Raw genomic sequence first — 12281 nt, 5'->3', positions numbered from 1 at the left:
CTACTTTTCACTCGCGGAAACAATGTTAAAACCAAGGTTAAAACGGCCTATTTTTCTTCACTGAAGCAAAGGTGCCGAACAGTACTACTTGTCGGCACTTTTGCCAGCACACACTTTTTGTTAAGTACCGCTACTTCCGTAGATACAGTTGTTGCTTCTACATGCACTGAGCATGCAAATCAGGACGATTCAGATTCTGATTTGAACTGCCAATCAGGCGTAGAAGCAGAAACTGAACCTATCCCTGATAAAATATATCATAAAAATACGATAAATTTTATTGATACAACACCATTTTTTCGAAAAATATTCACCATTAAACATATTGTAATTTACACGGCACACTCACCATCACCCCTATTGTTCTATACCATTCAGCGAATGGTAAATGGCACTTTTACAATAAAAAATGGTGGTCGTTATGTATCTTAACCATAAAATTTTGAGAAAATTTTCATGCACTTTTTCGCGAAAAACAATAGAATGTATTGTGTTTTTTATGAGACATTTTTAGGGCAATTTTCAAAAGATAACAATATATCTTAATGTTTTTTATTGTTCTTGCAATACAAATACAATTAATTGAATGGTGTCAAATGAATCGTTGTTACAATAAAAATACAATAATATTTGTTGTTATTTGTAAGCAGTTTTCGCTTTTGAAAGTCCATAGAATTTATATTTCCCGCTAACATTTATATCCAGCATTTATAAGCACTAACATCCGCCAGAATGATATGCACATTTTATGATAAGAATCAAACACTCTGTTGTCTGTCTGGTATGTATTGCTTGGAAACTGTTGATAAGATCTATCTTCAATTTTTTCAAATAACTGCCAAATATCACAAGTCAGACCTCAGGTCGTATGATCCATACCATAAATCTACCGACCAGCATCGGTTTATAATGAGGAACCGAAAAGATCGCTTCAAAATGTCGTTTTGCTCCTGATGTTTTGAAAGGCAACAGATTTTTGGTATACTTTCATCTACAGTAGACGTTCGGTCGGTGCAAACGGTTTAACTGCAATGCTTTTTAACTGCAAGTCCGGTAAGTGCAACAAATTTGCAGTTATCGCACCGCCAAACGTCAAAATGGTGCGCCATGTTAGCCCAAATGAACGTTTGGGCCACGTTCACGGTTATTTTATGTCGATTGACAACTTGTTGACATCTGTCAGTCGTTTCAGTTATCGAATTTCGTTCGCTAAGTGAAACGTAAACATGTTGCAGTTTTCGAACGTCTACTGTATTTGATTGTCAGTTGAACCGAAACCATCGGTGAAGCAGCTAAAGGTACGAGTTCGGTAGCACATACCGAGAAAACTCGGTAAATCGAGGCAAAACAAAACACCAAGCATTGTTCAAACGTCAAATGCGGTGAACTTCACGTCGGATACTTCAACCGAAAAGTCGGTTGCGCACTTGGTTTGACAGTTTGGTTTGACTGCGCAAACAAATCGGCCATATTTGTTTCTGAAGTGAAGGAAGGTCCTTGCATTCGGATCGTAAATTACAATCGCAGAGGAAATAGGTGAGAAAATTTGTTTTTATTATATTTTTATAACAACTATATTGTTTGAAGACGTGTGTTTTCAGTTCACGGACAATCTCCAGAAAAAGGCCACAGACGAATAAGCAACAAAGAAATTCTCAAGCTTTTTTAAGAACCACAAAGGAAAGGGCATGTAAGTTCTTTCACCAGATGAAGCTTTACCCGTTGGTTGCTCATCCAGTCTGCGGCATGTACGAACAAACAAAAGATGTGCAAAATTGTATTTAAAAATAGCAGGTGTGTCTTGAACATTGGCAGCAAATAATAAATCATAGTTTTCTCCAATTAAGAATTTGTTTTTATTCTTCATGCTGAAATTACCTTGGAAATTACTATGCATGAAATGCAGGGTTAATAAAAAGGAACCGAAATTCGTTTGGTTTGACAGCTCTCGGTAATAATAAATTGAACTGAATGTTCGGTTGAATCAGACTTTTCGACCGAGTTTTTTCGGTAAGTTTGACGTTTCTAAGACAAAGAACGTCTACCGAAAACTCGGTTGTAAAGTTTTGAACCGAGCGAGGAACCGAGCGTTCAGCAGATAAAAACTCGGTTGAAATTCAACCGAGTTCGGTTCTATTTTCTAAGTGTGTTCTTTAGTGGTGTTGAGATCTGGTTGAGATAATCCCATATTCTGAATCTGCATGTCGAACTGAGCCGAAATCCAAATTTTCATGAATTTTGGTGCCCGGGAACCTATTTGAAAATCAGGTTGAAGATTGTATGGGAGCGATTTGTCGAATAACCCCTCGTCGCATTTTGTACTGGGCGGAGCTGTCAAGCAGTTGCTCAGCTGTCAAAAGGTGATTTCAAAAAAAATTGAGTTTAGGTACCAAAATAAAGTTTGATGCAATCGCGCACCTTTATTAGCGTTTTCGCACTCGTGAAAACTAGTGCGATAGTCCAGTGGTGAACTAAATGCGCTATATAAAATCAAAAAATCAATACATTTTCCAAAATTTAAAAACCCAATTCATGTGGCCTTTAGTATCTGTAAATGCTGGAGAAAAATGTTACCGAGAAATATGAATTCTTTGGTTTTTCAAAGGCGAAATCTGTTTACATAACAACGAATATTATTGCATGTTTATTTTAACATCGGTTCAATTGGGTTTTTAAATTAAGAAAAATATATCGATTTATTGATTTTATACGAAGCACCTTTTTCTGAGCCACCATGATTTTTTTCAGATTTTTAGAACTTTCTTCTGGTACCTAAAATCAATTTCAAAGAAATTTTTTGAAATCACCCTTTGACAGCTGAGTAACTGTTTGACAGCTCCACCCAGTACAAAATGCGACGAAGGGTAATTCGACAAATCGATCCCATACAAACTTCAAATTGATTTTTAAATAGGTTCCCGGTCACCAAAATTCATGAAAATTTGGATTTCGGCTCAGTTTCGCATGCAGATTCAGAATATGGAATTATCTCAACACTGCTAAAGAAGCCGCAATTGACCCCATTAAACTAATTGTATTTGTATTAATATTAATATTAAACAATAGCATTCCGAGCAGCATTCGTCCAACGACAACAAAAATGATACTGTTCCCCCGATCTCGATCCGTTAACATTCATGTTAAAATGTATTAGTCATGACCGATCTTGTGACCGATTTGAGTCTGTTTTGGTCGAAATCAATTTTGATTGATATAAACGTCATATACTCCAAGCCCTGTGACAGCACTGACAAACTTCTTTACAGCTTGTAGGCTTTATACCAGCGCTTGAAATTGAGTGAATACCGTCTACCCCCGTTGGTTTGACCTCATCTAATCTGAACACTTTAATTTGACCCCCGCTAATCTGCACATCGTTCAAACTAAAAATTATTCAAACGTCATTCTGCTCATGGAACAGGGTGAAACGGAACGCAGAATGAAAACAATACAGCAAAAAGGGTTACCATCAGTGTGTTTTTTGATGCCCAAAGCACAGACAAACAGACGTAACACTACGAACATTTTTCGATTCAAATCATAGTCCCGGAAACCTGTTCGCCCAATACTAAAAGGACTGAGTTTGGCCGACCATGAACTAGGTGGCGGTAGTGGGCAAACGTCAAACTCGAACAAAAACGATGCGAGCGCCACGGGTGGGCAGTTGGCCAACTAAGACCATTAATTCGGTGTACGATGGGAAATGTCAGAGTGTTACGTCTGTTTGTCTGTGCCCAAAGGGTTACTAGAAGTTCAAATTAAAAAATGAACCCCGTTGGTTTGCATGAGGTGTCGTTCAAACCATCGGAGGTCAAGGGGAATGACATATCCTTTTCTAACCGGAATATCCGCATTTATCCATTTCTAACCGTCGCTAACCGTTGCTAAGCGAGCTACTAAGTGAGCAAAAGTTAGACGCGGTTAGCGACGGTTAGAAACGGATTTATGCGGATATTCCGGTTAGAAAAGGATATGTCATTCCCCTTGTCGGGGGTATGTTGTAAGTTAGGTAGCGTTGAACGCTCGGGTAGCGTCGAACCTTCAGGTGCGTGAACGGCGGCAGTTTTGTTGGTAGGTACAATTGTTGGAGAGATGGCAGAGGTATGAAGTTTGGAAGAAGTGTGTTGAATTGTATATACCTGAATGGAATAAAGAGTGTGGCGGTTGCAGATTGAGGTATCAGTCGGCAGCCGTCTAGTTTGATGGAAGGTGTCTAGCGTTTTATTTTCATTGTAATTTAGAAACAGGCATCGACGGAGCTAGCCTCGCTATGACCTTCATGGCTATAGTGGACTAGCCTTCAACAGGTTATGGGCCCAGGAGCGTGTTCCACAGCACGTATCGACCGGGAGAAGGATCGGCCGCATAAGTCGCGGAGTCGCAGTACGGGATCCTTGGGCGGATGGATTGGCTGCAACGGAGGACAGGATCCATGGGAATGTTGGCGATACGGGTCAACTGGATGACTGCTGGCTGGTCACCGGATGGAGCTCGAGGATTGTTGAGTTGGATCGGATGCAGCTCGGTGGTCGCACCTGGACGAAGAGGTTGGCGACAGGAGGAGTGATCCGGAAGACAACATGAAGGTGGAGCTCGGAGATGGACCTGGTCGGAGCTCAGAACTGGTGTAGAGCTGGTGCAAGCGTCGGAGTTGGGCCACTTGCCAAGCGTTGGAGTGAGGAGGAGCTTCGATCCAGGAGGAGGTGATCGTGGTTCGAAGGTTGCGACGCTAAGGAGGAGTGTTGTAAGTTAGGTAGCGTTGAACGCTCGGGTAGCGTCGAACCTTCAGGTGCGTGAACGGCGGCAGTTTTGTTGGTAGGTACAATTGTTGGAGAGATGGCAGAGGTATGAAGTTTGGAAGAAGTGTGTTGAATTGTATATACCTGAATGGAATAAAGAGTGTGGCGGTTGCAGATTGAGGTATCAGTCGGCAGCCGTCTAGTTTGATGGAAGGTGTCTAGCGTTTTATTTTCATTGTAATTTAGAAACAGGCATCGACGGAGCTAGCCTCGCTATGACCTTCATGGCTATAGTGGACTAGCTTCAACAGGGTAGACGGTATTGAAAAACAATCGAATCAATTAGTCACTAATAAAGCTAATGTTCACTTGTTGTACAAACTATATGGGCTTGATTTCTATTGTAAAAAGTAACAATATATCTACTATGTGTTTTATTGTGAACAATAAAAACAGTCATATGTTAATAATATTTACCATGTAATGAATGGTAATCAGGCCAAACATTTCAATAGGTCCTATCTGCATTTGAGAGGCTCTCTTGGTTTACTCTCTCTTTCAATTATTGCAATGTAATGGTACACTTTTCAACTATTTTTGCAGTACAAATCAAAAGACGATTGTTTTGACCATCGTTAAATGCAAGGAGGCAATCAAAATACAAATAAACAGTTGAGATATTTACGAAAGAGAGAGAAACCAAAGAGAGCCTCTCTTCTGCAGATTGGACCTTTAGACATGTTTGGCCTGTAATTTTTTATCCGGGATGTTAATCGGATATCTTTGCTTCCAGTCACTCTAGTGTAGACTAGAAACAAAAAACAAAGTTTTTCCGTGTGCTTGGAAGCGTGGAAGTTAGCCCTTTTGTAGGTGCTCATTTTTTTTTCATTCCTTTCTTGTTTTGTTTTTATCTCCGCTTCTCGTATCAGAAGACATGTGCTCATTTTACCGGTGCAGAAATTATCAAGAAATTTGTTAAAAAATCAGTTTTTTTTTTGCTATTTAGTCAATTAGTTCATCCCCTAGAAATGGCACGTCGCCCTGAGCATTTGGCTCCACCAGAAATCGTAAAAATCCAGGTTGGTACTTGAATTCTATCAAGCTTATTCCGATCGTTTACATTTCAGTTCTACAACGAAGATGAAGCCCGCAAATACACAAACAATACCCGCATCATCGACATCCAGGTACAGATGTGCGAACGGGCCATCGAGCTGCTAGCGCTGCCGGAAGACGACACCCATCTGATCTTGGACATCGGGTGCGGTTCGGGTCTGTCCGGCAGCGTACTGGAAGAGCAGGGTCACGTCTGGGTGGGCGTTGACATCGCCAAGGCCATGCTGGATGTGGCCGTCGAGCGGGAAGTCGAAGGCGACCTCATCCTGGGCGACATGGGACAGGGAATGCCATTCAAGGCCGGTACCTTCGATGGGGCCGTTTCGATTTCGGCGCTGCAGTGGCTCTGCAATGCCGACAAGAAATCGCACGAACCGCACAAGAGATTGTACCAGTTCTTCAGCACACTGTTTTCCTCATTGGTAAGTTGGTCATATGTTAAGGATTTCATGCTGGAATACATATTAAGAATACCGTCGAGTTTTGTTGGAGATTTCGTTACCAATTTAAATTTAACATACAATTCCTTTTAACCAGACACGAAACGCCCGGGCAGTGTTTCAGTTCTACCCGGAGAACTCCGATCAAATCGAACTGGTGACAACGCAGGCAATGAAGGCCGGCTTCTACGGTGGCCTAGTGGTGGACTACCCGAATTCGTCCAAGGCGAAGAAATACTTTCTGGTGCTGATGACGGGTGGAATGGTAAAACTGCCGGCAGCGCTCGGAACAGACGAGGATTCGAGCCAAATTCCGTACAGTAGAAAGCGCGAGTTGGCACGTAACGCTCGCGGAAAGCCCCTGAAGAAATCCCGAGAGTGGGTTCTGCAGAAGAAGGAACGCCGGCGTCAGCAAGGAAATGATACCCGAACCGATTCGAGGTATACCGCGAGGAAACGAAGTGGCCGTTTCTAAGGTAGGTGGAGGTGTACGGTTTTTGTATAAATTATTATAAATGAAATTGGAGAGTTTTGGTTTGTCCGAATATCCATCGTATGGCTACAAAAGCACGAATGTTCCGGGAAATCCGCGAACAGCCAGCACCCAACAGGAGGGCCAAGGTGCCCTGCCTTCAGAAGAGCCATGGCTGACAACTCACAGTGCAGGTGACGCAGTTGAACCTGAACCACTATGACGCAGCTCAGCAAATGTTGTATCAGGCAGTTGCGGAGTGGGGGACGGGTATCGTCATCATAGCGGACCATTCGGTATTATAGACACTAACTAAAAACCCGATTTAATCCGCCTATGGTGAACAGAACCCTTCTTACACTTATTAAAATTAGTGTTGTATTATTTGTATTTAACATATTTATTTTGTGTAATTGACCAAAAGTTCTGGAAAATACTGTGGATTTGGCATCTAGTGGATTGGTTTCCAAAATAGCATCATAGACCATGGACTAAACTACCAGAAATGCCAGACACCTCCTAGAACCTCGTATGGAATGTTTAAAAAAGAGCTTATACATTCTGGGATATTGTATCTTTTGTTAACTGCCAAAAGATCTTGAATCAATTAACAAATGGGTAAGAAAATCAATGTCTAATATCTCTTAATCAGTCGATTGATTTAGCTCCGAAGTACTTGGTATTCATGGTTATGGTGTAGAAACGACTAAAACGATATATCTACCAAGTTAATCAGTTTTGGCATTAGCTAGTTATTTTGGCTGTCCGGTTCTTGCATTTTCCCACAATATATAAATTCAAAGCTTTCATTTAACATATTCACGGTGTGTCTGGTAGAACAAAATTATTTTTAAAAAATCGGTATCGCTTAAACACCCACCAAACGAAATCTGAAGGTCCCCTCTTTCATTTGAGGCTAAAACAAGAAAGTTCTATCGGCGGTCGTAGAACAATTATTTTTTCATTTTTTCATTTTTTTACTATAAGACTTGCATTTTCATCCTTTCAAACTTAAGTGTAACCTTATGGGCTCGTATGAAGTCGCTTATTAGTAACGAATCATATTAATAGAGTAAACGAGTAAAAAAAATATTCAAAATCTTCCATACAAAATGTTGCCCAGACAAGTGCAAAAAAAAAAAAAAATAATTAAGGGAGTTGTAATAGAATTATACCAGTATTTAGGTACGTGTGTTAACCATCTTCTCCTTATTGATATGTAGAAGAAGTTATTTTGACTGCCATTCTCCTAGTGCCACATATTCGAAAAGTTTTACAGTCGTAGTAGGCCATGATTTGGATGTCAATAAAAATAGAACGAATTACAAAGTAGCTCGGATAAAATGACTTCGTGCCGTTATAGGCCGGTATACGTTCATTTTGTGCTCCTTTTTGGTACTTGTTAGAGCATGGTTTCCCAAACTGTGGGTTGCGACCCCCCAGGGGGGTCGCCGGCCTACACCCAGGGGGTCGCGAAGGACTGTAAAATATTTTAGTGTAACAGAAAACAAATGAGGGAATTTCTATAGGGGGTCGCGAAAACTACGTTTGCTGGCAAAAGGGGGTCCGCGACTTGAAAGTTTGGGAACCTATGTGTTAGAGTATTTAACATTTTTCGCTAATTTGAAGGATTGCTGTGTATTATAGAATTAGGTATTGAATCATAGAAAAATAAAATAAATTTAATTTCAACATAGCTTTGTTGCAAACTTTTAGGGCCGATTTCTTCACCTACCCGGCTTAACGACGTAAGCCTGGTTTATCTTAAACCACACTTAAAGTTAAGCCGAATTTTTAAGCCAGGTTTAAATATTTCCATTTCTTCACACCGGCTTAGCAAATGAAGGCGATGGCTTACGCTAAGCCAAGCTTAACGAAATTTCCCATATCATTCCAGTGACTTTCCAATGGAAACGTCATTTTAAGCCGCCGATATTTTGAAATGCCCGTTATATGCAGTATGGAGTAACAACAACAAAACATCCGCTGAAATTTGAGCAGGAAAAGCGAAATCGTTCGGTAAATTTTTCGGATGCAGAAGGAAATTAATAATGATGAACTACCTAGACTGTTGATATTTTACCCAACGCTAGTATCGAAGATCTTCGATTTAGTACCTACTTCATATGATCGTTCCACAACATTTGGTGTTCGAATTTGCCTTTCATTGTACAAAGTTGGAGTGCCACATTGCAGAAAAGGCGTTGCAATGATGCTTTATGTTTTGATATCCAGAATTGCCTTCGAATAAATAATCTCCATTATCGCCTTGTTAAAGTGACTTTTTGAAAATGTGTTGGTCGTGTGATGCTTCAGAGTCTAGACCATTTTGAAGGAATTTTCTCTAAGATTCCTCCAGGAATATGCCTTGGGATTCCTCCAGGAACACCTCCAGGGGCTCCTTCAGGAATTTTTGAAGGACTTTCTTTAAGGGGTCCTTGCGGGAATTCCTCCAGAAAGTTATCTACGATTCCTACAGGAATTCCTGCATGAATTTCTTCCAGGGATTCCTCAGGAATTATTCCAGGGATTCCTAGAGGAATTTCTCCAAGAATTCCTCGAGGAATTCCTTCATGTTTTTCTCCAGGTATTCGTCTAAGGTTCCTCCAAGAGTTTCTCCAGGGATTTCTTCAGCATTTCCTCTGGGGTACCTCCAGGAATTTTTCCAGGGATTTCCCCAGAGATTCTTCCACAAGATCCTTCAGCAATACATCTAGGAATTTCTCCAGTAGTTCCTCTGAGATCCCTCTAGGAATTTCTCCAGGAACACCTTCAGGGGTTCCTGCAGGAATATTTCCAAGACATTCTTTAGGAGATCCCTTTGGGAATTCATCTAGGAATTTATCTGCGATTCCTACAAGAGTTCCTCCAGGAATTCCTCCGAGGATTCCTCCGGGAGTTCCTCCAATGATTCCTCGAGGAATTCCTTCAGGTGTTTGTCCAGGAATTTCTTTGAGATTTTACCAGAGATTCCTTCAAGAATACCTTCAGAGTTTCCTCTAGCAACTCTTCCAGGAATTCCTTTAGGATTTTTCAAAAGGATTCTTTCAGAGATTTTTCCACTAGATCATCCAGGAATTTCTTGAATTCCTCTGAGATTCCTCCCAGGATTCCTCAAGGAATTTGCCCAAGGATTCCTCTAGGCACACCTCCAGGGGTTCCTTCAGGAATTCTTCCTGAATTTGTTTAAGGAATCCCTTCGGGAATTCTTCCAGGAATTTATTTGCGATTCCTACACATTTTTTTCCAAAAATCCCTTCTTGCAGGAATTTCTTTCGGGGATTCCTCTAGGAATTTCTTCAAGAAATTCTAAAGGATTTCCTCCATGGAATTCTCCAGAAACTTTTTCAGGGATTACTCCGAGATACCTCCAGGATTTTTCCAGGGATTCCTCTAGAGATTCTTCCACAAGATCATCCAGGAATACATCAAGAGATTTTTCCAGGAACATCCTCACTCCTCAGAGGCTCTTTCATGAATTCATCCAGGACTTTCTTTGAGGGATCCGGGAATTGCTGCAGGAATTTATCTGTGATTCCCCCAGGAATTCCTCTAAAACGAGTTGCAAAACATTTTTGCAGTGAAAAACAAATCACTAGAATATGATCATTTTTATCAGTGCCATCGTGCTTATGAATCATATTGCAACTTTTTGGTATAGTATGAAAAACTAGTCCGTTGTGCTACGGCAAGTATAAATCAAATTTCATAGTGCTAAATTGCGAAAAGATATTTAAAATCCACTTGCGTAATTTTTAGGTAGTGGAACTTATGTATTTTCAGCTGTTTTGTTTTCGTCGTCATGAAAGGTTTTTTGAAACCTATTGAACTCAAAGTTGGCCACAAATCCTTCCAAATTAAGCTGAATGATATGGCAATGTTTCAGGCCTTTTGGCTAACGAAAAACCCCCACGACAAAGAGAACAAACCTGCCGATAATAGCCATCGTCACCCTATTAGGTATTCAAAATAAGTCATGTTTAGAAGTACACCACGAATAATACTTTTTATATTTAGAATTATGAGTCAAATTGTTGAATATTCGATGGGCTAAACGTGCTTTGAACTAAGTTTTTGTAAAAAATCAGTGTATAAAAAGTTATTAGAAGAATTTTTTTGAGTGTAATTTGTTTGTTAAGAAAATAATATCTCTTGAACCATAACATTGTTCATTGTGACCTGACATTATATAAAGGACTGGATTAAAATAAATAGAAACTTCAATGCAAATGTGCTTTCGATTTCCAAATCAGGATGACAAATTTGCAAACACGGTGCCTTTTTGAAGACTTCCAATCTAATGTGAAAACTCGATTGTCCCAAAAACCGATGTTGAATATTTTATATTGACGACCCGCTGGATGTAGATTATCATTTTCTATATGATCGCCTCCATCCGTATCCAAAAGTTTTACAATTGTATCGTTCCTAAGTGTACATGTTTCATTAAAAATATTTTCTGCTATTTCAAAAATGTATCCATGAAGCAGGTGAAGAAACCCAAACTCTGCAATTTGCGGCTTAGGCCTGGCTTAGCGCTGCTAAGCCGGTTTAATAAAGCTGCGGTTTACGTTAAGCGTGGCTTATTTTAAGCGGTGCTCTGAGGTGGCTTAGCAGCGCTAAGCCAGGCTTAAGCCGCAAATTGCAGAGTTTGGGTTTCTTCACCTGCTTCATAAATAAATTTTTGAAACGGCAGAAAATATTTTTTAAGAAGCATGTAAACTTCGGAACGATAAAATTGTAAAACGTTTGGTTACGGATGGAGACGATGATAAAGAAAATGATAACCTATAGCCGGCGGGTCGTCAATATAAAATATTCATATCGGGTTTGGGACAATCAAGTTTTTACATTAGATTGAAAGCCTTCAAAAAGGCACCGTGTCAAAGTTTGGTTGGAAAAGTAGGCCAATTCGCTGCTTTTTCACCGATTGCACTTACGAAACGTAATTACAAAAATGTTATTTCGACCTATCTAGATTCAATGTCATCGAATATCTTCGAAAAAGGCAATAGGACACGATCGGTGAAGCACTAGATTTGTAGTAATGAGCTGAATTTTTGTATGGTGAGAAGGTGAATTCTCCGTTTCTGCAAGGAAATCGTGCAAAAAGCATGGGTATTATGGTTCTTTGCCTAATTTGATGCTGTTTGAGCAAAACTTTAGAAAACTGTGTTGTTGTTTGTGGTTATTTCTTGTCCCTTAATCAGTACGATTTTCCAAAGTTTTACTCAAACAGCATCAAATTAGGCAAGGAATCATAATACCCACGCTTTTTGCACGATTTCCTTGCAGAAACGGAGAATTCAACTTCTTACCATACAACAATTTAGCTCATTACTACAAATCTAGTGCTTCACCGATCGTGTCCTATTGCCTTTTTTGAAGATATTCGATGACATTGAATCTAGATAGATCGAAATTACATTTTTGTAATTACGTTTCGAAAGTGCTTACTTTTCAATCGGTGAAAAGGCAGCGAATTGGCCTACTTTTCCAACCAAACTTTAAGAA

At 40.0% G+C, this 12281-nt stretch overlaps 1 protein-coding gene across 2 annotated transcripts; it reads left to right on the top strand.

Moving 5' to 3' along the window:
- Positions 1 to 5642: 5642 nt before the first annotated feature.
- LOC109415064 (probable 18S rRNA (guanine-N(7))-methyltransferase) lies at positions 5643 to 6816 on the top strand. 2 transcript variants are annotated; one of them, XM_062860049.1, is made up of 4 exons: positions 5664 to 5806; positions 5867 to 5954; positions 6023 to 6277; positions 6393 to 6816. In XM_062860049.1, exons 2-4 carry the CDS (start codon positions 5880 to 5882, stop codon positions 6768 to 6770), a joined length of 708 nt encoding a protein of 235 aa, XP_062716033.1. In that variant the 5' UTR covers positions 5664 to 5806; positions 5867 to 5879; the 3' UTR covers positions 6771 to 6816. The 2 variants fall into 2 exon arrangements, with proteins under 2 accessions (XP_019544466.1, XP_062716033.1); XM_019688921.3 differs by having other exon boundaries at positions 5643 to 5806; positions 5867 to 6277.
- The last annotated feature ends 5465 nt before the right edge of the window (positions 6817 to 12281 follow it).

The sequence above is a fragment of the Aedes albopictus genome, chromosome 3, assembly GCF_035046485.1.
Source record: "Aedes albopictus strain Foshan chromosome 3, AalbF5, whole genome shotgun sequence".
Classification (NCBI taxonomy): Eukaryota; Metazoa; Arthropoda; class Insecta; order Diptera; family Culicidae; genus Aedes; species Aedes albopictus.
This window is presented reverse-complemented; position numbering and strand designations above follow the sequence as displayed.